The sequence below is a fragment of the Epinephelus moara genome, chromosome 19, assembly GCF_006386435.1.
Source record: "Epinephelus moara isolate mb chromosome 19, YSFRI_EMoa_1.0, whole genome shotgun sequence".
In the NCBI taxonomy this organism is placed as follows: domain Eukaryota; kingdom Metazoa; phylum Chordata; class Actinopteri; order Perciformes; family Serranidae; genus Epinephelus; species Epinephelus moara.
The window spans coordinates 22,789,340-22,816,848 of record NC_065524.1 but is presented as its reverse complement, the minus strand read 5'-3'; the positions used below and the strand labels follow the sequence as shown (position 1 = coordinate 22,816,848).

The 27,509-nt window shown below is 41.8% G+C and overlaps 1 protein-coding gene across 2 annotated transcripts in view; it reads right to left on the bottom strand.

Annotated features, from left to right (window-relative positions):
• The window catches only part of spock2 (SPARC (osteonectin), cwcv and kazal like domains proteoglycan 2), a 38,631-nt gene extending 11,472 nt beyond the window's left edge, over window positions 1-27,159 (bottom strand). Inside the window, exons 1-2 of one of the 2 annotated variants that reach the window (XM_050071928.1) lie at window positions 26,855-27,159; window positions 6,893-6,938 (exon numbers count right to left, since the gene is read on the bottom strand). In XM_050071928.1, the coding sequence (XP_049927885.1) occupies window positions 6,893-6,938; window positions 26,855-27,043 (235 nt within the window). In that variant the 5' untranslated portion in view covers window positions 27,044-27,159. The remainder of the gene's footprint in view (window positions 1-6,892; window positions 6,939-26,854) is intronic. The other variant, XM_050071929.1, reaches the window with a different exon arrangement.
• Between the last annotated feature and the right edge of the window lie 350 nt (window positions 27,160-27,509).

Sequence of the window (27,509 nt, the reverse complement as noted above, 5' to 3'; positions counted from 1 at the left end):
AAGATTAGTTTTAAATACTGTACATGGGGAGGTTAACTCCCTTCTGGATTTGGAGTACATGCCGATCCCTTCACAGCCTTGTATGTGGGGTTTTGAATTTGATAGAAGCAGCCCCAGGTGGGCCTGAGGAGGGAGAGCAGGACAGGGTGACACTGGACAAATCTGTGAAGTGTGAAGGTGAGGACAGCAGCAGACCCTGGAGGACTGTTGCTGCTTTTGGAGGTTGGGAGTTGTAGAAGTCTGGACACAAGATGTGTACAGCGTGTACAAGGAGCTTTACAGACTCCCTGGTGGGGGAAGAGTATGATTTGGTGGATATTGTGGGAAAAAAATGTGTTAATAGCGGTGGAGAGGTCTCACAGAGAGCAGGGGTTTCAGGTTGTATTCAGTTGCTCTGTTGTCTTGACGTTAAGTTTCGAGCTGGTCGGCAGACATCCAGCTGAAGGCTTCAACAAGATGTTTGATGGCAATCTACCAAATGTGTTTGTGAGTGAGCTCCAAGCGACAGTATCTATCAATAGCCTCAAGAGGTATCAAACTCTAGACCCTGTGGAGTGTGGACTCAGCGTGTTTTCCTGCCTCCTTGGTGTGTGCCATTGATTTGAAACCATTGATTTGCCAGAAAGTGTCCATTCACCATTCACCTGGCCTCTCTGACTGAGATAAAGCTTGTGAAATCCAAGGTACACTTGAAAGCTAGTGTATAAAAAGATCAGGTCTTGTATGAGTGCTGTACACGCACACACTTGAGTGAGTGCCTATATACACTTGCTTGTTCTTACAAGTCCAAATTACAACTGCTCTCCTGCAGTGTTTACTGTCTTAAGAGTGAGGTGATTCAATCAGCTGCTGGATTGATGAATTGACTGTAGAAATCGACTGCAAATTACCCTGACCTCTCCCTCACTCTGCACAGCGCCGGCTGAAGTGGAGCCAGCCACTGTGGTGCCTGAATGCAAATTTCCACTTCGGTCTGCTGTTGGCGTTGACTGTCTGTGCGTTAGGAGTGTTGCCCCGTCCTCCTCTGCACGGCGGTGCAGCAGTCTGGGCTGCCTGGCTGAGAAACGAGGCCTGTGGGCTCATCGGCGCTCGGGAGTGAAGACATCACGCTGATTTAGTGATGTCTCAGAGGGACAAATCTCCTCTTTTTGCTCCTTCGCTTCATTAGGCCTCTCATAAAGGAAGGCAGATCAATGGAGGGAGATAGCACACTTGTGTCAAAATGAGTAAAAGGGAAATAGATAGGTAAGGGGCTTTTATGCTGTGCAAAATAAAACCAGGGAAGCACTATTCATCTGACTACCTAAGGCAAGCATATAAAGCTTTGCTAAAGTCTCATAAAAGCTGAGCACACACAGTTCAACGCCTACGTTATAGCAATGCCACTTGTGAAGTTGATCTATGTTGCCAAGGTCGGCATAAGTTGGGGTATTATTTCAAAGCTATTGCCATATGAGAGCATCAATATTGGATGATTATGCAAAACCCAGGATTACATTTAGAAATAACATTTTTAATCATCCATTTTTAAATTCTGTTATATTTGCACACGGCAACCACGGCATGGTCATAGCTGGGGAAAGACTGGAGTTATAGTAAATGACGGCACTGGACATAAATTACAAGAGATAGAATTGTCCATTATTATTAATATTGTTATTGTTTTATTTCTTATTATTATTGTTTCATTTTTTATTATTTTTATTTTTTTTAATTCTTTTTAATGGGCTTTTGAGAGTGAAACAGTTGAACAATTGGAAGAAGAATTTTAAGTACAGATATTAAGAGGACATAAAAAATGAAAACAAATAAAAAACTGACATAAAAACAGAAATAAAAAATCACAATCCAAGTGAATAATCGTACATGTAAGAGGAAAAGGCAGTATTTCAAATAAGTTTGCAATACTTTAGGTTCAAATGAACTGAGAAATGTATTAAAACAAGGTGAATTAGAAAAATAAAAAAGAAATTACGGAGCAACAGACAGAAAATAAAAAGGGGAAAAAAATGTATTTGGATGTTGAATAAGTCAGGAGTGTTTCTCTGATCTCATTTAGTTCAGGCTAGTTTGTGGGAAAGATTTGGGCACTGTTATTGAAGTGGTCAATTGGGGGTTACTTAAAATTAATTATACAACATGTAGCTCTGATGAAGCAATCTGATTGGTCAACAACACATTTAGACTGTGCTTAAATCAGCATAACAACACACCTGGATCATCACTAAAAAAACAACTCCGCCATTTCCATGTTGTGCCACAAATGACGTAAAAGCGCACCCTCTCGTGTAATATTGCTTATCAGCTGGGTCAAATGGCTCTAAACCCTCTATTCCCAATGGTTGCTCTTTCTTGAGTCAGAGCTCTCACTAAGTGTAAGCACAAAACGCAGTGTTGCTTCTGTCCATAGACAATCGAACAAACAAGACGATGGCGTCCTCAACAATGTTGACAAAAGGCGAGAAAGGCAGCATTACTTTGTGCAGTTCTGCTATGAATGGAAAGTAAGAAGAATATGACGCCACAGATGGTCGGAGGATGCAGACAATATGGTGTCTGTTCTACAGCGAGGTTCAATTTTATTTCACAGTGTTCACAGTCGAGACTTTTTCGCCACAACATGTACAATACTACTCCAGTGATATTAAAACAGGCTCACTACATTTTATAACAGCACTTTTGACAGCTTCTATGTGAGAAATCGGACCAAGGAACTGCTAAAACTGATAGACAGCTGAGTGAAATTTCAAGAGATCCAACCGATTGTGTGTTGGGGGGCGACCAATTAGGGCCAAAATCAAGCTCAGTTCACACAGTGTCTCCCCTGCACCGTCATCAAAACACCAAATGAGGGAATACCTTTTGGAAGTGTGGTATTTAAATCTTCAGAACAGTTTCAGAGACTTGTAGAATCTATGCAAAGGAGCATTAAAGCAGCTCTGGATGCACCTTCAACACCTTTTTGTTTTTTCCTTCACTTTGTAAACCGTCTGTATGTTCTTATCCTACAAAACCACACTCACTAGAGGTGATCAATAATGCATTGTAAGCTTAAAGACGAGCTATCTTTCTTCATTCTCTGAGCTGACATTTTAGAGGGGCTTTCACTTCACAGAAAATGACTACTTGGAACTTGAAAACGCAGCACTGATTTAAATCTCCACTGCGCCTTTACCAGGTGCTCAGAGTGACACACTGAGGTCAATATCTCTGTGAATGAAAGGTACAGCCTCAGGATGTATTTGCTCTTGAAAGACTGGTTCATTTTAAATGTAAAAATATATATGAAGCCCTTCAGATCAACATGTGACACGTAACAGCAGCTCATTACAGTTTTATTACATGTTTTTGCAAGTAGGTAGAGCTGCAGCCGGAGCGGCTACATGACCCAGCTATGAGGCTAAGAAGTGTTTCGTTAAAAGCAAGGCACTTAGGGTTGAGGTCAGGTTAAGGGTTACATCTTGTTACTGACAAGATGAATCGCGTCTTAACGTATAATGAATAAAGTAAATGAATAAAGTGGATTATCGCTACATTTTGCCTCATATTTATTCACTATAATGTTGTGTTTTAGTAGGGTTCACATAACCTCGCATTGGTGGGTTTGTCTTGTACTGGTGGTGGACACGGACGTGTAGGCTTCAAATGGAGTCTGGTTGCAGGTATACATGTCTGTTTTTGTGCTTGTGATGTTGCACTCTAATGACCTCCCCTTTGTCTTCCTCCTGGTGAACAAACAGCTTCCCCTTGACAGACGAACAGAGCACAAAGACATCCTTTCATTTTTCCCTTTTTCATTTTCACCTCATCATCCTCTCCTACACTAGTTGACTTGCTTCCTCCCCCCAGTCCACAATTTCCTCATCACCAAACTGCCTTAGAGCTGGCAGGAATAATGTTGATGTCAGTCACTTTACACTAAATCAAGGCACATTAGCCCCTACCTCTGTCTCACTCTCCTCTCATGCTCTTAGTTCCCTCTTTGGCCTTTCATTGGAAACCATAATTAGTCCTTCATTAAGCCCTTGGAAATTGCGCTAATGGACTCTGCCATTCAGCCGACTTCATTTAAGCTGCAAATCAAGCGACAACGGTCGAGGACACGACTCTGCCATGACTTCATCTTGCAGAGGCTCAATTAAGGCGGGAGTCTCAGCAGGAGTCGGGGAGGAGACCTCAGACAGTCAGCCTTTACGCCCGGCTCCTGCTCGAGTGCAGCAGGGAAAGAGGGGGAAAAAAAAGAGGAGGAAGCAGAACGAAGTGGTGATGTGTTGAAGTCAAGCCAATGTTTAGCATCTCCTGGGGGAGGCACATCAGATCCACTCAGGCAGATAAAACAGAGCGCTAACATCTTTCAACCTTTTTCGCTGAGGAGCCGCTACAAGTGCGGACAGCGAGCGGCTGACCCCGGAATACAAACACAGAGCGGATGCAGCGCTGTCTAACACGATGAGCCGCTGACGGTCTGGGAAGCATCACAGTTCAAACACAGGCCACGGATTCGGTCTTCATGCTACAGTACAGGCTAATGACATTCAATTTAAATAAATTATGTGGTTTTGCTTTAACTGCATTAGCATGCATCCCAGGCAGCTATACCAAATGAGTTTTTCCTTTAATCCTATACGTATGGAAGTATGTTTGTGCCTCAATCCTGAGTGCGTGAGGAGACTTTCTTTTTTTTGCAAGCACATAAATTACCAGATAGGATTTAATATGGTTTTATTTTGATCTTGGGCTGATATATGTGGATATACTTTGAGTTTTGGTTGTTAAATCAAACATATTTTAATGGAAAACAGACTTTTGCAAAGGTATAGACATTAACGTGTTAACAGCAGCACATGTTCTCTCTGAATGGAGTCACTCCTGGTGTTGCTTCAATCCTTGCGTTACAGAGTGAGCATTAAGAGTGTCGCATTGTGGGTTGTGTGTTGCCTTAATGTTGCTCGGCTAGAGACGTTCTTAATGTCTGTTTAAGCGTGTTTTGCAGCCACAGAATAAATGCATTCCTGACGAGCGAGGTGAAAGCGCCCTCACTGCAGAAGCCGACCGGGCTTGGAGTCAGCTGTCAAGCAGCCAAGATATAACGGAATTTCATAATGGTGAGCTCAAAAAGAGAGTCTGACAGGAGAGTGTGTGAGTCAATGAAGAAGCAACTGCGCTCACTCCAACACGCTGCACAACTGTGGATTCATGTTGTGCTTTGATGGAAGTATTCTGTCTTTCACTTTCACCAGAGGAAAAAAGCATCAAGGGAACAGACTCTAATCTTAACACAAATAATAACTTTCTCAAAAAGACAATGAAAAACTCTTTGTCCAAAAACAGGCATTTTTCTTAATCGTCTTTTACTTGGGCATATATGGAATAAACTTTAAAGAATAATATATTAATGTTGCAGGATTAATATAGTTTGAGCAGCACAAATCTATTTTGTGCTCACTAAATGTATATGAGAAGGTGAGAATAGTTACACTGAGGCTATTCGGCCATTTACACCCATCAAACAACACGTTATCTTATACGCAGGATTTTTAAACGGGTAAACCTGCTAAAAATAGGCTATACACTCCTTTTCCATTGCCACTAGACCAGAACTGTGTCCATGGCTCTGAAGCACAGATGTATGCCTTTCTCTGTGTGTGTATTTATTTTGTTTTATGTGTCATGATCACGTCATGGACAGGCCGGCAAACAGGTTAGTAAACAGTAGAAAGCAGCATGGAGACCTGTGAAAACTTTATAGTCGTTACCTTTTTTTATATCTCTCACTTATTCAGTTTCTTTTTCAAACTCCAAGACTAATTTGGATCGATGTTTGAGTGCTGCGGGGGCGAAGACAGACGGTATTTTGTAATAGCGCATCATTGCATCTTGCCGGCTAAGGGCTAAAATTAGCGTGTTCACCCGGGTGTTTCCATCAATGCCGATCAGAGCCGGAGCCGATAAATACCCATGATTACCGCAGAGTCATTTGACCCATGTGCGAATGCCTATTGTAACCTTTCCCATTACATTAAAAATCCAGATGTTAGTGGGTGTTAGTGGGTTTTTTTGTGCAGTGGAGGAGGGGCTATGATCCCACTGTGTGCTGTGATGGCTTGTATTCGTCACAATGACGCCTCAAGGCCGAGAGGAGTTAGGATTGGGGCAAAGAGGTCTTTGTTAGGGCTTGAACTCATGAAAAGACTACTTACATGTACCTACTTACAAGAAAAAACTTGCTAATGTCCTGCCAGTCGGGTGACACAGAATAAAGAGCGACAAAGTCCACAGTGGTAGCAAGATGTGTTAGTGGGTTAAGTAGAAGACTTTCACACAAGGGACTGGAGTTTGAGTCCTGTGAGAATCAGTGTGGGTGTATTATTTTAAGACTTGGTTGACTTATTATTTTCAGTTTTTAGGATGTATAAAGCCGCTGAATGCACACTGTGTACATAAACTTCAGCAAAACAGCTGAAAAGACCCATTTGTGTTAACGTTATATTTAGATGTTGCTAGGACACTTGGGTGTAGGGAGCCACACTAGCTTTTTACACCTGGGTATATATAGCATTGTTGGCTACCGACACTTGGGTGCAAAAAGTATTAGCATAAATGTTTTTGCATGTTCATGGAGGAAACTAGATTAAGGAACTAAAGCGACATTTAATTGAGTGCATAATTGTTTGTTGTTTGCTCAGATTAAACTGCTCAGTGCATGATCATTTTCTTTTCAAAATAAAATTTAAGTGCTTGATCAGATTGTTGTCATTGCACACTCAGGATTAAGCCACAAATAAAATGCCATATGTGCAAGTCTATATTAAACTAGGGAAAACCAACAAAAAGTTTTATGTTAATGGTATGCACACAGTGAGAAAAAAAGACAAGATGGTGAGAGACTTACTGTCATTAGATCCTTGATTTTCATCCCAGGTACGAACATAATCATCCTGCAGAAACATGAAGAAAACAATCATCTATTAGCAGCTGCAGAGAACGAGCAACCACGTAATTCACACACTGCAGGCCTGAGTGCACAGTGTTGTTGATAGCACAACATATCAACACTCTGTCATCTTCATAGAGGAGAAGTGAAGTAGTTTACATTATCATCGCACACTGATTATAATTTGTACATTAGTCTTGCAGTATGATAATTAGCTAAGTGAGTCACACCACAGACAGATGGGAATGTACTGTGGATGTACATCTGTATGGAAATGAGCCCGACAAATCTGCACCCGATGCCTATATGTGAGACATATGGCTCCTTTTAAAAGTGCTCTGCCTTTCCCACCACTTAATTAGAACATTAATCGTTCTAATTAAAATGGGCACGTTGAAGGAGATTTGGAGTAAAAAGAGAAAGACAGAAGATGGATGGAGAAGCCGAGATAAAGACACACAAAAAGACAAGGAAATGAGTCATGAATGAAAAAGACATAAGGCAGCTGGAGGAGCAGTGTAGAAAAAAAAACTAGAGAGAACTGACCTCTACCTCCTGGTGAAATGACAGCAAAAGGAGAGAAAAGAGCCAATATTAGTGAAGAAGAAAAGAGTAATTTCAGATACAGGGTATTAAGCTACATTCAGAGACATCTGAAAGGCCCAAAGAGAGACTTTACATGTTCATATTTTAAAGCCCTTTATATAACATTACACATCCACGGCCAAAAAAGCAACAATCAGAGTTTGAAAGATCCTTACAGAGATCTGAATACTCAAAAAAATTATCAGATTTGATTGACAGTGGCCCAGCACTGTGACTAGTGCAGGGAAATACATGACAATCCAAACCCTGCTCAATTTGAACCAGTGCGAACAGCAAGGAAAAAACACATAAATACACAAAAGCCCAATCCCATTTATTTTTTTAACCCTACCCCTTATTTTCGAGTGCCACTTGCCCCTTCGAAACAGAGTCACAAGGGGAAGTGGTTGAAATCGTCCCCTATGAAATGGGACAAACCTTCAAGACCCTGATACATCATTGGTAGTCACTGATGGTGTTTATGTTAGGCAACCAAACATGACAAGTGTTACTGGATATCGCAAATATGCCATCTTCTGCTGTGGTGATTTCTCTCACATGGGCTATAGGCATCCTTTTGCAGCTTGCAATTTGTTCACAGCTTAAGTTTCACGCTATCAATCTATCAAACAAGTCATCAAAAAGGACACTGCCTCATGGAGTGCTGAAGGGATGATGTTTTTGTAGATTGACAGAAATCCAATGGGATTTTCCAATAGGAGTTTTGATTATTACAGAAAATAAACTCTGGTAAAACAAAAGTTTAATGCTAACGTTACTTATACAACAGTTAGTTCCGGCCCTGCAATCTGATTGGTCGAGAGACAGTAAAACCGTGACAATATTGGAGTACAACATCACGGTTATTTCACTGTGTATGTATCACTCCGCCTCACAGCTGATTGCAATCAACAATCAAATCAAAACTAGGTTAGTGTCAGTTAGGTCAGCAGTTGCGTTGCATCCCTGGAAAAGTATTTAAACAAACTTCCACCAGATGCAAATGCCCTTTATCTGAAGCCCAGGATGACAGCAGCTCACACAGACAATATCTGGTACACTAAAGCTCCGCTGGGAATAAACTCACTCGCACAGATGCTGCCGAAGATGTGTAAAGAGGCGGGGACAACAGCTATCTACACCAATCACAGCCTCAGGGCGACTGCCATACAGAAGCTGTCAGATGCGGGTCTTGAAGCTAGGGAGATCATGACAGTGAGTGGGCACAGGTATGATGTTGTTTTAACGCAGCCTATGTGTAAAGTTAGTCTTCTAATTAGGAGTCGGGCCCTAAAATATACCTTTTGTCTTGCAGGTCTGAGAGCTTGTTAAAAAGCTACTGGAAGCCATCCATGGAGAGCAGAAAACGATGGAGCAACATACTGTCAGATCAGAAGGCAGAGTCGGCTGTGCCTGTGAAGCGACAGTCCACCATGCAGTCACCAGAGACTTATTTCACCGGCTGCACAATTAATGGAAATGTGCAGATAAATGTGTATAAAGAGTAAGTGCCTGGCGCACCATGTCTGCGTTACATAGCAACGGTGACAGCGGAGTCCTGAGGGAACTATTTTTGTTGGCGGAAGACAAATAAAATGCTTAAATTATCTATTTTGTCCTCATTTTTCAACATTTCTTAATCAGCCTTGCTTATTTAACTGTTGAACTGTTGTATTAAAGCAATATCACACTCGAGCTCGTGATGTTATACTCGTATATCGTCACGGCTGTGATTGTCTTCGATGTTATACTCGTATATCGTCACGGCTGTGATTGTCTTCGGCACGAGGCCGCATGCCAAGTGCCTATGACCAAATCAGAGCCGTGACGATATACGAGTATAACATCACGAGCTCGAGTGTGATATTACTTAATTAAACATTTAGGCTAGTTCACAAATAAACAACACTTTTGTAATTTTTGAAGCATAAACATAATTGCCATAAGTAAAAATCTAACGTTACACGACTAACATGGCCGCCACAACAAGACTATAAACAACAAGACACTAAAGCAGTGTTCAGCATGATGACGTTTTGTAGTCACATTTAGCCGTCTTTTTTACGACATAAAATCTTCAGTTAGCGATCATATTTTATGTCGTAGAGCAAAATATTAAAGTCTCTTAAATTTGTGTTAACCACAGACCTAATTTCAGGCATCTAACCAAACACCGACTAAAAAAACCCCCACTCACTTCAAGATAAGGGAATGAGGAATACGTGGTAAAATGTGAACTCATTTCCAAGTTTTAGGACTCATTCCCGCAGCACTCTATTAGCAGGCTGCTAGTGGTGCTCTGTATGCTAACGTTAGCAACCTGTGCTCCTAGTTTGTACTGATATAAGAGGAGCAGTAACATTAACATACAAGCACAGCCACTTCACAGCTGGACTTCAGTTAAATTTTGTGCTTCATATACCATCACATGGGGAGAATGTGACATGGAAATATGTCAAAATGTGAGACTGTCATGCACAATTCAGCAATAACAATGTAACGTTAGCTAGCTAACTACCGCAACACCAGCATGCTAACGATTTCTTTTGTTATGACTGTTGTAAGAAAAAAAAAAAAGAGGACCATAACACATTGAAACGACATTAAACTAAGATAATATGATAGTTATTGTAATTTTCAAATCTTTATTTATGAAAAAAATACACTTGTTGGCTCCTTTTGTTGCTCTTACAGCCATCATGTTGATGATTTCTGATAACACTCAGTTTTAACTGTGTCTTTGAATATGTTTGGAGGGCCATGAAGCCCCTACACTCAGGCTGTTCTCACAAACTGTTCACATGTTTTCCTCTGAAAATGAATGCACCCAAATTCATACATATCCCACCTATTTTGAAGGGTGCAATCACGTGACCAATGCGCCGATGGGAATAAACAATAAGGAGCAGGTTGCGGTTGTTGCCAGCTCACCCTTTTTCCTCTTTTAGGGCTGTGACCTTGTGGGTAACCTGTAGTATGGGTGTGACATGTACTTCATGGTGTGCCTTGGTGTATGGAGGGAAGCAGCTCTCTCAGGGTGTCATGGTGAAGACAGCATGTGCCAAAGAGTAATGACTGTCAGCAGAATTCAGTGTATAAGCTCAGGGCTGCTGTTCAACCTCATGAGAAGGCCATGTTTATTGTTTTGTGGTGAAGACTGCAATAAGGTCATTGTTGGTGAATAGCACCTGAACACCTCGCCATCCTTCCTTCAGCAGAGAGGTCCATACCGCTAAAAGCTATACCAGCTTATAATGAGCCAAGCTAAAATTAATGTTAAGCCAGCGTGTTCCCAACTACAGTTCAAAGCTGGTAAACTGTCACTCAGAGAGAGGTAACATCGTGGTGGATGAGTCACAGAAAAACTGACTTACCCCTGGAGTTGTATGTTCGCAGCTGGGTGAACCCTGAGTGAACTCTGTGTCACTTTAATATCCTCACTGTGTTTCTCTTCCTAAACCTAACCACAGTAACTTTACTTGCCTAAATCTAGCCCGTGTAACTTAATGTTAATTACCTAACTGTTTGTTAAGGACGTAACGTAATTTGTGTGGGTGCTAATTCGTAGGAAATCATAGGAACTGTTGCGCGTGCATTTTTTGTAGGACGTCATACAAGCTGTTCTGAGATTACATTGCAAAACTTTTCCCTACTCCTCTATCCCAACAAGAATGGGGACCTTAACCCTAGAGGTGAATGTGCAAACAGGGGTTTAAAGGCAAAGTGGTAGAAGCAAGGGGTATGGGATTGAGCCAAAGTCTCTCCTATGAAATAACCAAAACTGCTTGAACTTAGAAAAGTGCATCATGTTCCTTTCCATCATCGCTCTTAGTAAGAAGCTTTTTAAAAAAATACGTTATCAGAACCTTTAATAGTAAATAAATGTAGAAAAAGTGTGAAAAAATCATAGGCTCACAATTTCTATTTTTCCTCTAGCTAAAACTGGAAAGATAACTCAATGAACTCCAAAATTCTTATTAATGTAAAGGCACTAAATTAGACACATTAATGACTGTATTTTCTTCAAATATAAGGGAATCCCACAGGAGGCAGTTCAGATGTAAAGCTTTTTTGAGCATATTGCTGCGTCTGAAATAATAAACATGAGTCATTTCAAGATATTTACAATCGGCCATCCCCCTCCTCCTTAGAGATGACTTACTCATCACCGTAAACATTTACTGTGCTGAAAGCGTGTGCCAAACAGCTCCCCTGAAGGCGATAAATCCTGACACAACACGTGAAATAAGCAGCCCTCATGAAAGCTGGGACCTTCTTCTTTGACCCTCACAGTTTCATTTCACAGAGGTAAATATTTTCATCACTGGTGAGGACTCCACTCGAGGGTTGAAATCTACCAAACTGCTGCTGCTGCTGCTCTGTTCGCCCTCGACTCACTGCAGCAGCACCAAGCTCATTTCCCCTGCTCAATGTCAGAAAAATCACTTCCAGTAAACTGGCTCCTGTCTGGATTTTAACTCAACACTCCAGTTGAGCCTCGTGAATGATTGTCGGTTATGTAGTTTAACCTTGTTGGGCCTGATGGAGTCACGCATTAGCAGGGTAAGACCTCAAAGGGTTTACGACCTGGCCATTAATCCGACGCCTCCCACGTCTCCTTTATTGATGCTTCAGCTCCTGCATTATTTAGCAGCCTTTCTGTATTTGTGTTTCTGCCAGGACCGATGAGGGAAGTGTCCTGCTGCGCTGACAGGACTGGAAATCAATGATTTCATAAAAGAGGGGCTGCAGAAAATGTATTCAGGGAAAATAAATTCTCCTGAGCTTACAATGAAAGTGAGCATGAGACGCAGAGCGCGGTGACAAGTTTGGCACACGGCAGAGAAGTTATATCACTCGAAAATATGACTCACAGAACAGCATCCTGATGAAACGACTGCCGGTTTTTACACAGAAGTGATTAGAGGAAGCAAGCTGAGAGCTGAAAACACTCAGCTGTATCCAGGAGCTCTGTGATCTACCTGATAACATCAAAAAGATCTCCTCTCGCTAAACGGAGTGGGAAAGCTTACCCTCGGCATCAAACATGGCAGGCTGTTCACCCTGCTGCTGAGCCCCACAACACTGATTGACAGATCACAATCCCTCATATCTGTAGGACGAGGATCACAGCCTGATGAGCCTGTCCACTGTAAAATTGGGCTCAACTCAAGTGGAACCACACAGTGTCATTAAAGGATCTCTTCAGAAAGTGGCAGATATCGTGCTTGTTGGGTCGGATTGAAAAAGAAGAACAAACAGGAAACTGGCTGAAATGAATGTGTGTGTCTACCTGACAGGCCGTGTGTGTGTGTGACTGACAGGTGTTTCTCAGTAAATGTCAGCTGTCAGACTCACTCTGTGTTCACTGTGGTTGTCCTGAGGGGTTTGCTCGTGGTGACGGCGGAGTACCTCATCAGTAACAAAAGGACACAGTAATATCACTCTCATATGGAGGTCTGCGCGGGCTCGGATGAGGGTTTATACTTGACCTTTTCTCACAATTAGTGTTAATATCTGCCTTCAGTGGATTCGTCAAATCCATGCAGAGCAGCACAGAGCTAAAATGTACGAGCTGCCCTCTGTATCAACAAAGCACATGGGACATAGGCAGCGGGGGGGAGGCAAAGGACAGGTCCCCCTTAATATTTAAAACGTGCATCCTCCACCCCTACCCACCCAATAAAAAGTCGCAGAGGACTTGTATTTTGACAAAATTAAAGACTTTGACTTCGTGTCAACCACAGCCTTATTCCCAGCTGAAAACACCAGCCGTTCCTCAGGAAACTCCAAAGTGGGAGCACTTGAGAGCGCTTTGGAGGAGCTGTGTTTTTCAGCTGAGATGCATTGATTGCATCTGGTTGCTATGATACGGGATATACCTGGAAGTACATGTGTTGGCACAGGGTAGAGTACTTGCATGGATGAAGGTTAGGCTGAAGCATAGAGGGAGAGAGGACGGACTCGTTGGTCTATGTGGGTTCATGAGACGAAACATAAACAACATGAAATATTAACATATTTCTTCTCTATTGTTGTTGGTGTTCAGAATATGTGACGGTTGGCCTTCGTGGTATTTGTTCCTCTTCCGCTGTGACTGAACAGCTGGGTAAAGCATGGCAGTGACGAGCGGCTGCAGGATTTTACACCAAGGTTGAACATCTTGAACATAGGTTGAACATACATTGATGCAGAAAATGCAAAATTGAATTGAATGAATTCAGCCCAAACAGACACCAGTCTCAGGTTTTCATGTACGACAGTGTCTCCATGGCCAAAAACTTTTTATGGGTGAGGTTAAAAGCCTCAGAGCTGCTGCAAAGTAAAAACCACGGAGGCCCCAGTCTGTTAGCCAGCTCCAACCTTAGAATTTAAATTGATGCAAAACATATTTGATTTCTGTGTGTCTGTTTCTTGATGAAAAACAAAACAGTGCTTCAGGTTTGATCAAATCAAGGCTGTTCAGTGTGTAGTTACTGCTAGTATTCTTTTAAATACAAAATGAAAATCTCAACAAATCCTCCCCAGCTGTTCTCATGCACTGTTCGTGCGTATACTGCATGCATAAAGTAGCCTAATGCACCTCAACTTGTATAAAACTGTATTGTATATAACAATCATGAGCCAGTATTGGTGTATAACACACATAATCGGGAAGGCTGCAATGACGTGACCAATGTGCGGACGGGAGTAAAGAAGGAATTAGTTTAAAGACCAAAGGTCTGTGCAAAACAAACCCTCACAAACAGTACTGGACACTGTCCGGGTCCATCATGTGATGCCATGGGGCCCAAAAAGACTTTGTCACATAGACTTACATGGTGAAAGAGAAGTCTGTAAATCAGTGGGTAATTTTTTTTTTTGTTCTTTTTTTTTTTTTTAGCATCACAACCCCCTGCAAAAAAACTGGTTTTACTATCAGTGTTTAATCCATTCTGTCTGATAAAATTTGGAAGTCTAGAGGAGCAGCACGATTTAATCATTTTATTCCCATTTAAGTTAGTGGGGGGGTAAACCACAAGTCTGCTGTTGGAGAACTTCTGCTTGGCTGCACTCAGCTGCTGTAATGCTCAAAATATATGGGACACAAGTGTGGCTTGACACATTAGCCGCAGCCTTCCCACAGCAGACCACTACCAATATAATCAACTAAAGCGGCTACACTGAACACGGAAGCGATGCTTGCCCGCATAGGCACCGTGCTGCTCAACTCTATTTTTACCTGGCTGGTCAATTTTCCCCGTCTCCACACAGCTCTGCGACCCTCCAACAGATAAAAAGTAAGTAGAACTGTGAAATAAACGAGCACAATGTGTTTACAAGTGACAAAAATGAATAGCTCATTGTACCAGAGGCACTGTTTTTACATTTTTACACTAAAATAAATAAATCAAATTGATGTATCCTGTTTTTGAAATGATCCATTTAATTAATTCAGTATCAGTTGATATAGTCTATACGTTTCCAAACCCTCCATAACCAACTGCATTATCACTTGGCAAAACTCAATACACACAGTGAAGCTAGCAGAAACCACATGCTGCAGAGACAGAGTCTGTGTAGCAGGTACAGAACCCTGCTCCACTCTACCTATGTGACAAACCGCGTCCATGCCCGACGTATTTTAGCCGTATTTTAGTCTCTTGTGCGCTTGCTCTATGGGGACCCAAATGTGGAAGATCTGGGTAATTTCATATCACGAAACTGAGATTTTTTTGGCTTCATGCACTACTGAGCAACTTTCATAGGAATGAACAGAGGCCCGCCTCCAAAGCTGTATCCAGTTTTCGTTATACATCCATGTTGTAAGGAGGCAGGTTAGGATGGTGGATGGGTCAAACGACACAGACCAATTTTCTAGATCATGTGAAGCCATGTGAACTTTGGGTTATTTTAAGCTACATCGTCACCATGATTTTTTTTCCTAAACCTAACCACAGTAACAGGATACATTCAGTCCTCCATATATAATCTGTTTGTGGACCTTGTGACCCAATAACATCGTCACATGACTTCCTACTTTGCCCCCAATTGAAGAGTCATGTTTTTTGGCGCTGCAATGACTGATGCTGATGTGCAGTCTCAAAAATGCACTTCCTTAATACTAAGGGACATGTTCAGGCTGGAGGGGGTTTGATTAGACAGTCACCTGCTTTTCAGAATGAGACTAAGTGCCTCTCTACACTGAAGGTCCTCCTTACTGTAATCTCCCTCCAGACTTCATCGAGGACTGGGCTGCATGCCCACCACTTCTGTGGCTGAAGCCCCCTTTTTCATCCTCTTCCCAGTCAACTCTGTCGACAGCGTAAGGTCCTTAAGCAAATGCAAGAACCCCTTCAAAGACGAGTCACTGAGAGATGAGGGCGCAGAGAGGCTGACCATGAGCAATGAGGATTTCTCTCAGAGATGGGAAGCATCAGTTGGCTCATCAGCAAGCAGCAAAACATCCTAATTTCTACTTAAAATGTTGAAAAAGAGACTTGCAGTGGGTTTAGTGTTCAAAATGTGCAATCTTTTTTGAAATAGTACATCAAATTCGTGCACTGCTGTTTTATTTTACATCAATGAAAATCTTGAGGAAGCACACCACTGATATAAACTCTGCTGGATACTGTTGTAGTACAAAATATAACCCCAAAATCTGATGAAATAGAGCTGAAAAATAAAAAATTACATTGCCCCGAGGTTGTCTTCAGCAGCGAAATCCCATACAGCACCGTATCACTTTTCCCACCTAGAGATTCACATAACGACTGTTCTTTAAGTGCTGTGCAAAACCTCTCAGCTTTGGTTTACAGATCACATGAGACGCGCCTGGGATGAAACAAAACCCCTCAACAATATTCTCCTCCTATATGTTCTCCTCTTATCTTCATGCACGCTGGGCTGCAGGGCACGCGAAGCAAGCCTGCTGATTCCTGTATTTCTGCATGCACACGGGGCTCAGGCTGATGCTTAAGGATTGCAGAGCAGAGGCAGAGCATCAAACGCTGAGAGTCTGGTCTGCCTCCTTTGCAGGATGGAGTCAAGAGTGAGGCTTATGTAAGAGAGAGCTGGGAGGACTGGGTAAGTAAAAGGTGAAGCGGGGGTTAGTACTTTTGGGAGCCAGATCGATGGACAAATTAAGGGCGGGGACGCAGCGATGATACAGAACATGAGTTTCCACTAGGAGTCGCAAGATAAATCTGTTGTGAGATGACTCGGAGGAAAGAAGAAATAGCATATTTCTAAGAGCCAAAATTATGCTTATTTTTTCTCTTTTTCTTTCCTCTAATCTTTATTTTTCCAAGTGAAGTACTGGATAATTCCACCTTTTCTCACCACTTAATAATGTTTCTCAGAGAAAAAAGAGGCTTGTATACAAGGGTGTGTTTTCCACTGAGGAGGACGACATGTCCAACCCTCACTTTTTAGAATCCTATTTTTTTCCTCCTGTGTTTTATGGTTTCAGGTTGATTTTTTTTTTTTTTTAACTAAAGTCTCTCTGTATATTTTTTACTGTCCTGCCACAAAGTCAATATGAGAGAAGATCTGAGCTGATAAAAATTTTAATATACTCATCTGAGTTAGTCTCGGCACCAGACAATCAGAGATCTCCGCCTTCTGATTTAGTTGAGCAAAGCGTCTAAAGACTGACTTGTGAGTCTACATCTGAGTTGCCTTTAAAGATGGACTCAAAGTCATGAGTTTAAGGAGTCCCACCCTGTGGGTTTTAACGTAGACTCTGATACAAGCATTATGCTATAGATTGAGTTTGGCAGATTAATCTTTGATATGCATTTCCATCATTTTGATATTCTGATTTATTTCTGTGTTAATTTGTCTTCTGTTTTTGTAATATGCTGCATCTGCAGAGCTTCTGATGTTTTTTTCACTCTGGGGGGTATAATTATAAACTGCATTTCCCATGTGCACCTGCACTCTATTTGTTGCATTAGAGATTTGTCAGACACAGTGACTGCAAGCTTGGCTCCATAATTAGAGTGTAGTAATCCCTCTGTTTTTAAATACTGCTAAGACAAATAGAAAGCACTAGACAGAGAATGACTGTGGACCTTATTGTGTCCACACACATTAAGATCAGATGTAAATTGTACGCCAAGCACCTCCAAATTTAATATCTCCAAATTATAGTAATAATTTTATCAATACTATATCAATGTCATATGAGACGAGATATCATCTTAGAGTATGGATGTCATAATATTGTTAGTGTTGTTCTTCCTGGTTTTAAGGGGGCTCAATGCGAAATTCAGAACATATGAGTTGTCTGCACACAGTTCTCAACATAGAGGTGGCTGGCAGCTAGCAGCTAACGGCGCTAACTCCATAAACTGTGCAAAACAATGGCAACAGTGCTGACAGAGCTAATAGTGTTAACCAGGGAGGAATGTGAGGGTGGGCACTACACTTTGGCAACAACCCTGTCCCAACATCAGTGGGAACAGCCATATGTGTGCGGTGCAAAGCAGAGGGGATGAGTTCACCAACATACATGCACAGTCGGACCGCAATTAATACAATAAAACACAAAGAATCTCGGATTAAAACACACACAGAGGTTGTGTGACTTCATTCTCTGCTCAGGACACAGTTGCTTCACTTTATCTTTATATGGCAAATAGCAGTTTGCTGCTGTATTAATGCTCTGAATGTTGCTTACAAAACTATACTGATGATTATTTATCAAAAATCTCATTATGTAAATAATTTGTGAAAGAACCAAGAGTCAACCCTACAATATTGCTGCAATATTGAGAAAAAAAAAGTCCAAAAAAAAGTGGTATTTGATTTTCTCCATTTCTCCCAGCCTGATGTACGTGATACAATAGATGCACCAGGTTGTACAAAAAAAAAAAAAAAAGTAATTACAACCCAAGGTATTGGTCCTTTCTTATGCGTCAGTTTGCAAATAGATTTTCCATTTCTATCTAAAACATACTTTGACAGATGAATAGATATATTGTCTGCTTTACTCTTCTCCATACTGGTTTATACATGAGTAATCTCATTCATATTGGAGGTGGTGGACAAAAGGTATTCATTTACGCCCGCACTGAAGTTTGTGACACTATAGACATTGTGCTTTGTACATACAAATTTCTTGCCTCTTTCAGGAGAGGCTCTAATGTCACTCTTCACACTCAAGTAGAGATGAGTGACGTCAGAAATACTGTGACAGCAAAGGATGAATAAAAGGTCAAATACAAAAGCTGGCTGAAAATTGCACTCAATTATGTAAACGGTGAATTGCTTTTTCCATTTCACTGGATACATATTCAAAGGCACAAAAAAATGGACGGGTTTCACAGAACCTGACAGAAATTTTGATGCAGTTTTCAAACTTTCTTCGTCCTTATCGGTCTCTAATACACACAACATGCACACACAAAAAGCACACACACACACACACACAGTTACAGCTATAAAAATCACACTTAGTCCACAAAGTCTCTGTGCGCTCATGCCAACCCTGTACTCACTATCTATAAATAAAATCAGCCCTTGTGCCTTTCAGGGCCCTGCGGGGAATAAGAAAACAGTCTGCAACTCACAGGAGAATCTGGTACAAACAGTGAGAACCTTCACACTTCACTGAAAACACCGAGCTCCACTGAAAAACAGACATGTACAACAATGGAAAATCAATGGAGTTGCCTTGGTAGGGGCTTCAATAAAGATAAGAATCAGCCAATGATTTGAGACAGGGGAGTCGAAAACAATGTAATCGAATAAGAGAGTCACAACCAGATCAGCAGCAACAGTGGACTGAAACCTGGCTCGTCTTGGGGAAAAGGCAGCTGGCTGTCATTTCTGGTGCCTAACAAGTCCACTCATCAAGCTTACTCATGCTAAAATTCCTTTAAAAAGATCCACATGATCTCTCTATTCTTTTGCTGTAATTTGTAAGCTACAAATTATTTTGAACACCCTTAATTTGCTCTCTAGCTCTCTGTTCTGACACGATACATAGGAAATTGACAATGATAACAAGGACAGATCAACCATCAGAATTCATTGTGCTTTTTAAAGCAATGGGTCCTTAAATTCAGTCAAAGATAGAAAACAGTAGGCTTCTCATGTCTTGCTGGTGACTATATAAAGATGGACGACAGGACAACTCCACAGAAGTTAAGCCAACATTTTGATCGCCCCCTGGTGGGTGGCTACAGGTCTCAAAGCCTGCCCACTCCATGTTAGCAGATGGGACATGAGCCAAACTACAAACTCAAAGTACATGTCAAATAAATTCTTCCCAAAGATGGTTTCTGTCAGTTTAGGTAGTTCTTATCAAGCTGCTGTACGTTTGAGTGTTCATTTTTCTGATCATCTTGGTTTTAATTAGTTATTTGATACAATAGAAATGGGTTTGACATCATGATTAACAGTTTGGTGTGCTTACAATCAATGGCGCTGCTCGCAATTGGTAGGACGGCAGTTTGGGCGGGAACTCGACACCTGCGCAGACTCTGGCTGTAAATGACGTCACCAGCACAAGATGGCTGTGGCCATATCTGGGATATTTTGGCTTGATTTTTGTACAGCGGGAGTAAGTGGAGACTTATCGTCCATCTTTATGTACAGTCTATGGTTTAAAACTAAGTGTAGCTGGCAGATTTAATCAGCTATAGCAAGCTAGTTGGTTAAGCTTACAGTAGCTCCATGAGTTGGTCCAGTTGAATTTTTCTTGTCTCAAGCTGACTTGATTCAAAACCAGAGCCATTTAAAAAAGTGAACCATGCCATTGTTCCTGTGGCACATTCATCCGAAACCCAAATAGTTTGAAAAAATGTCCCATTGGACCAAGCACCTTTTTGCCCAACAGCCCTGATGTTCTTACACTAACCCAATCTCATTCCTTGTGCATAAACCTAACCAACCCAACCAACAAAAGGTACCAGTCGGACGCAGGTCATGCTTTCTCCATGGTGGGGAAAAAGAATTGACACCTGGGAAGGTCCAATGATCTGTTTAGGAGAGTGGCTATTTTCTGAGCAAAGGCTGTTGCACAAATGGGCTTAAGGTCCAATATGAGACATGTTTTGGACTATTTGGGTTTCAGAATAGTGAGTCTTTGGAACAATGGGCAATCCCCGTAAAAAGTATCATAAATACACACATGTACTAAAAGAGTGACCTAAAAGCTGCATGCTCCAGGCACAATGTCAGCATCCGACAGAGGACACATATAGCCTTGGAGACATGGAAATGAATAAATGCCATTCTTCAGGTATTGCAGCGTAGAGCTCATTCTTAGTATATAAAGGAGGATACGGAAGAACGTTATATCAGACCTTCAATCTGACAAAACCCAGTTTGGCTTCTTTGTTTACACAGCCTACCTGCACAAGCTTGACAGAGGTTTATGCTTTAGCTATTGTTTGCATTTTCAAACAGTATGTTTCTCTGTCAATGTTACAAGAGAAAAAGGTTTTATTATAGTGTTTAGTGAATGCAACGCTATCTTGGATAATGAGCTTAGCTGGGGTTGCTGGAGTGTAAACTTCCCCAAATCCAGTAAATAGCAGAGTAGAGCCGCTAACATCATCTTATATTTTGACATTGCAGCATCCAGGATCCGCTTCCACGATGGGTAAACATGGTGAATTTATCACTCCTGAAAGGTGCTTTTGTTTTTTTAACATAACCTATAACCCCACTAAATAATGCAGTATGAGCTGCCTCTGGAGCGCAAGGTTAGTGTAGTACGCTAGTTAGCTTGACGTGCTAACAACAGCTGTTGTTATAGCAGACAAACACACTGTTAAATCCAGTCCTTGCGCTTTTGCTCTTGTATTTTTGGCTTTGGAAAGGGTGAGAAAAAGAACCATCATCCAAACGCCTTTTTGGAGTCACACTCTTTCTACAGCCCCCAAGTTATGTTATGTCTTCAGTTAGTTCTGACCGTGACCTCGCCAAACAAGCGTCTCCGCTCCAAACACTGTGGGTGCATATATCTGTATATGTGCTTATGCTTCCCTGAGTTTGGTTACAGCTAACTCTTACCAAACGAGCCCACTCTCAGGTGCTTGCAGGTGCTAAAACTTTAAAAATTTGCACTGCTATTTCCAACCACCCCTAACTTTTCAAACCTAATTTTCTTGTATCAGCTCCTGTGCCTACGGGAGCTGATCTCACACTGGCTGCGACTCAGTCTGGCTCAAGCCCAAAGGTAATAACACTTGGGTGGCATTTACTGCAGGGACAGCCACTGCCACTTAGAGTTATTGTTAGTTTTAAAAGAAAAGGTGTGATTTATTGAACCTGCCTTACAGAATCTCAAAAGCCACATGCAGTCTCATAGTAATTTAACAGGGGAAGTGCATTTTCAAACGAGAGTTAATCATGAAACATATATACACAACACTACACTGGAGTTTCAAACTGTCTTGTTTTGTAAACTAACGTCACACTGACACACCATTCAAGCTATTTTGGGGCTGTTACTGTTGCTGATAAAGGGCTCATTTCCTGTAGGCTGCATACAGGTTTTCTAACTTCAGGAGGACATTGGAAGTATCCTGCAAAGAGCTCATTACAGGCAGCTTCCTGGATGTTCTCTGCAGCAAACAACCTATTTGCCATACGGACTCCCAGGTGTAGCCATCACAGAAGCAGGTCACTCCAAAAAGTCATGCATGTGAAATGCTGAGGTGCAGAGATTTTTAGCATCTGTAAGGAAGGAGTTGTACAAAAGGATGCTCTCAGAGACCTGTGTCTTTTTTTTTCTTGCAGCTATTACTAACACCTGTATGAAGAGTTCTGGCTGAAGATGGATTTATTCAATTTTGTTCACAATTGCATCTGCTAAGAAATTTGATATTTATAATCTCCCTTCACTACCGAGAAAATCCTCTCGCTGTCACTCTGCGGCACCTGTGCCCTTCAGCTGTGGCTATTGTACTGCAGTAGGGAGCAGCTGTAGCCGTGCAAGCAGGGCATGATGAAAGGCTGTTTTTTTCTTCTTCTTCTACTCAATTACAGCCCACCTAGGCCTCTGGTAGCCGGCCAAGACACCCCACAGCGCACCAGTAGCCCATCCAAACCCTGAACAACCGGGCCATCTCTCCCAAAACTGTTGGAGTTGATCAAGATACACTCCATCTACATCACCATCACAGCTCCGGACATTTGCAGCTCCATAAAGAATCTGGAGTGTGATAAGGAACGACTCATGCCATCACAAAGCACGACAAGATAGACTAATGGATTTCTGATAAGCTGTTATCATCATTCATAGCTTTAATGCATCAGTGGCAGTCTATTCTAACATCAGAGAGCATTGGGTAGTCGAGCGGCTGCGCGATAGGAAAGCCAGACTGAGCACGGGGCTGGTGATGATAATTTACTGTTCATCTGGATAGTCTTTAATGGAGTATTTGGCTCCAGTGTTACAGATGCCATTATGCACAATTAGGTTTTGTGTGCTATAGTAAAATGATAAAAAAGGAGCACTGACGGGTGCACCCAAAATCACAAAGTGTTAAAACTGAGCTGGGCTGGAGCCAGTTAAAGGCTAAAATCCGACAGGCGAGTCGAGGTAGCACAGGTAACCCTCCAGTTAAATGTTCTTGCCAGATTGCCAGAACCTGCCACAAGTGTTCCCCCAATTCTGCATATTTAATCCACAGGCATCGACAAGGGATCTGATGTTTTTGTGCTGGCGCTGTGTTTTTTCTGTTCCTTAAAAATGAAGTGAATGGATAACAGGTGCAGACAGGATTGGTACTGGGTGGTCCAGAGCTGGCTGAGTGGAGAGGCATGCGTTTTAAAGATAAGGATTTACCAGGCACAGACAGCACAGGACGGGAGGCAGAGGGAAATATTAAGCAAAAATCACATCATAAACACTGAGCCCTTTCTGCTATGCTCAAACCGGCATGCTTGATGTCCTAATCATCATCCATTTTCAGGCCCATATCTGAGTTTATCCTAAATCAACAGGAATAAAACATACCAGACCAATTTCATGGCTTGGCGATTTCATGGACAGTATCATTTTTACAAGGCAAGTTGAGCAAAAAATTGAATTTGCTGTTGATTTGCCTTTAGTAGACATACCAAATTGGATCCGCTATGCATAAAATGCAGTAGTCTCCAGTCATTTAATTTCATACTGAAATGAAAATAGACAGCGCCTGGACTGGCGAGATGATCCCAGTTGACATCTAATTGTCTCTATAATTGAGTCTCTGAATGTCTATATGCCGAACAAATTTTATTCAGTGTTTGGTCTTAAAAACGTGGCTTAAAGTAAAAGTGAGTACATGATGAACAGATGAACAGATTTATTTTTATTATCATATCTGCATTTTTGTCACTACAGTATGGCTCCATCTTTTACTCATCCATTACAGAGCTGTCTGATTTCTTTAAATGTTCATTAGTAGTTAAAATGAACAACACACAACATTTTAATTTGCTAAATGCACAAAATGTCTCATGAGAATTAAGGGAATACAAAGTCTTTGGGTTCAAATGAAAACTCTGCATTCAGTTTCTGCCTTCCCCCGTTCCCCTGTTTTCCTTTTTCTCCTGGATTTGGTGCATTAGTGAAATGAAATGTTGAGTGCACCTGTCAGATTAAAGGATTGAAGGTATCCCATTCTATTATTTGTTGACTGTAACTGTTAAATCTAATCGCCTTGTCTTCCTGTGAAATAGATTGAATTGAAGTGTGGGAGCTATTTTTATTGGAAGTGAAAGAGCCTCTTATCCAGATTCTGCTTTTACATTTCATAAGAGAATAAATATGAAATATTTAGAGCGTGCGTTCCTGCAGCCTATGTATTGTGTGTTTATGCGAGGGGGTTTGTGTGCATCCGTGTGTGTGTGTGTTTGCGCAAAAAAGGGGAGAATGAAAGAGCTTGTCTTTCATGTTGTGCAGCTTTGATTATTGCTTTCCAGTGTCGGATTAATATTCAACATTCAGCTCTCAGAGGACCGTGCGAGTCAACATCAATTTGTGTAATCTGAATACCTATAACTGTGTCATTGGCAGTCCTTTATACATCAACCAAATAATTCCCACAGACTGAACTGCTCATTTTCTAACTCAGATTTTTTTTTGCTCATAGCCAACATGAAGCAACACCAATTAAATGTTCATTACATTCAATATTCAGCAGCTCTCATTAAGAATCATCAAGGAAATACCAGTTGGTTGCACAAATGGTGTTTCAGTTGACGAAGTTCACATGGTACGAAAAAATCCTAATAAAGGATGTTTCCACTTATTCCTCCACCCTGAAGCAGGACTGGTGAGGGGGGGATAGAGTCATCAAACCCTCAGTGATACATGCTCCATTTCAACACCATAACACAGAAACTGCTGTTGCTACGGCAGCAAGCTGGAATCAAAGCAGTTTCTATTGGCGATTCCCCCGGGAGTTTCAGTGGTTCGCCTCTCTGATGTTTCTCCTGTCATCATCATCATCACCAGAGACACCACCACTCCTGCTTGCAAAACGCACGCACGCACGCACGCACGCACGCACGGATGCAACAGCCCTGACAAAAATCGCACTTAACAAGAGTGTAGAAACAGTCACACACATGTATGCACTGTGTATGCACGCAAATGTACACACACACATTGAGACAATCACCTCTGGGAATAATGATCATGAAAGAGACACAGTGTGGAGCTGGAGCTGTTTGAGTTACACAGCAGCTTTGATGTTAAATTGAGGGAAAAAAGGGAGAGCAAGTCACATCTTCATCGTAGATGGCAACCCCTTAAGCAACGTTAAGAAGAATCGTTTATATCTTGGGATGCTCCACATATTCTGTGTGTGTGTGTGTGTGTGTTTGTGGTTTTTTAACACTCTTGGTAGGCGCTTTTTCTTGCACGACCAAATATAATGTGCTGAATTCAGAGTGAAGTTGCTGTTCTGACTAACATTTTGGATCAAAGCTGTGTAAATACAGAGCAGCATCCAGCGAGTTATAATCCCACAATAATTCTGACTTAATCTTTCCATGCCCACAATTTCATTACTTCCCTAAGTACAGTTCCCGGGGACATTCTCTTTAAGTAATCACAGTCAGGGTAATCCGATCCCAGGAGGGGCGGCTGCCAATTTTCACACGCAATCACCTTTTCTTCAGGGACGTCCATAAGGAGGCGTGTGAATGCGGATCAAAAATGACACCAGCGCCTCTTATTACTTAGAAAGGCCTCTCCTCCTGAAAAGATATGGCATTGTTCTCATGTATACATGCTCACGCCAACTGCTCACATTTCCAATCCAATAATCATATACCCCCATCACGTGCTTGCAACCACCCCGGATCAATTAAAACCCAATTAACAGGAGTTGTATGGAATATAATCCAACTGCACTATTGTCCAAATCCTGTTGGGATCATTAGTAATCATTTCACAGAGCCTGGAGGCAAAATTACATCCATACATTCACAGACACAGCAATATATCACAGAGCATAGCCTGCAGGCTTTAATCAATCCCTGCAACCCAGTTCAGTCTGTTCAGTAGGTGAATATGCACATCAATCAATCCCCGCCCCTCTGCTCTAATTGCTTAATTCTCTTGTTTGTGAAATCTCCTGGGACATGTCTGGAAACACATCCGAGGTAACCCACATTAAGGACAGCATGATGGAATGGGTCTGTACCGCTCCCGCTGTGCAAGTGGGACTAAAACATTAACTGCCTGTAATTAACTAACAGCTCATATACTAAAAGTGGGGAGAGCAGGAGCCTATGTTTGGCCTAGTTTGGGCTTATTTTGACCTATGGCATTCCTGGTGAAGCTCTCATGGAGGCTCTCCAATTAAATATCACTCCAGACATTCTGAATTTTGAGGAGGGAGCCAAAAAAGTAAAGCATCAAGTCTGTGTTTAGCATCAGGACACCATTTACCTTTCTTACTATCCCAAACAATCCAATAACAAACAATACATTTTGCGTAATTCTTTAAAAACAGGATGAAAATCAGGCAAATGTGTGACAATCATTCAAAATAAGGCATATAATGAACACTGTAAACACAATCCCTCATTTATTTTGTTGTTTTCGAATTCATCTTCCAATAAATATGATCTAAATTTATATTTCCCAACCCAAATATAGACAACACAGTGACTATTTTCTTATTTTGAAACATTTATTCCAAAGAGTGTGTGTCCCTGTGTGTTTGTTTCTACAACGTGGGCTATGTTCCAACATCAGCATCAAGTTTGCGTGTATTATCAGTCTAAGAAAGTGTGCTATAACTATTATTACTGTCTCTAAATGTCCGTGCGTGTTCCCCCATCTGCGCGTCTTGTACCGCATTACCGCGCATCTCTCAATCAACACGGCGGACTTACGTCTCTGAAGCGATTCCAGTGCTTGATCTTGCGGCTGTACTGTGAAATGGTGGACAGCCACTGCTCGTCTTCCATGAAATTCCCCGTTTTTTCCGCCTCTTTGACGCTCTTCACGTCGGTCTGGAAGGTAGAGCCCGCGAGCATCACCAGCGGGACGAGAAGGCACACGATATCCGTAATTTCCACCATGGTAGCGGACAAAAACACCTCGCGCACACCGGCTGTCGGCTGTCCTCTTCTGGGAGGAGGGGGAGGATGCTGAGGCTGGATTGAAACTACCAACTGATTAGCCTATAGGATGCTCCTTCTGCTGCTGGGAGGGAGGCAGGGGAGAGGGAGGGAGGGGAGGGAGGTTTGATGGTAGTATTCAGGGTAAGTCCTGATGCTGTGTGACGCTATTTGGTATGTTTATATGAATAAAGCAGCCTATACGTCACAGACTTATTTGCATCGTAATGCTGGAGTTGGTGTTTACATGCTGCACCTTCATGTGTCACGTGACGCCCTGCACCCCCACCCCCACTTGCTCAGGTGGGACAGTTGGGTATGTGGGGCAGGCTGAATTAAGGACTACTTACATTTTCTAAACTAGCCATTAGTCATTTCAAGGACGTAGGTATAGTGTCAGCACTTGGGGTAACACATGGGGGGTTTG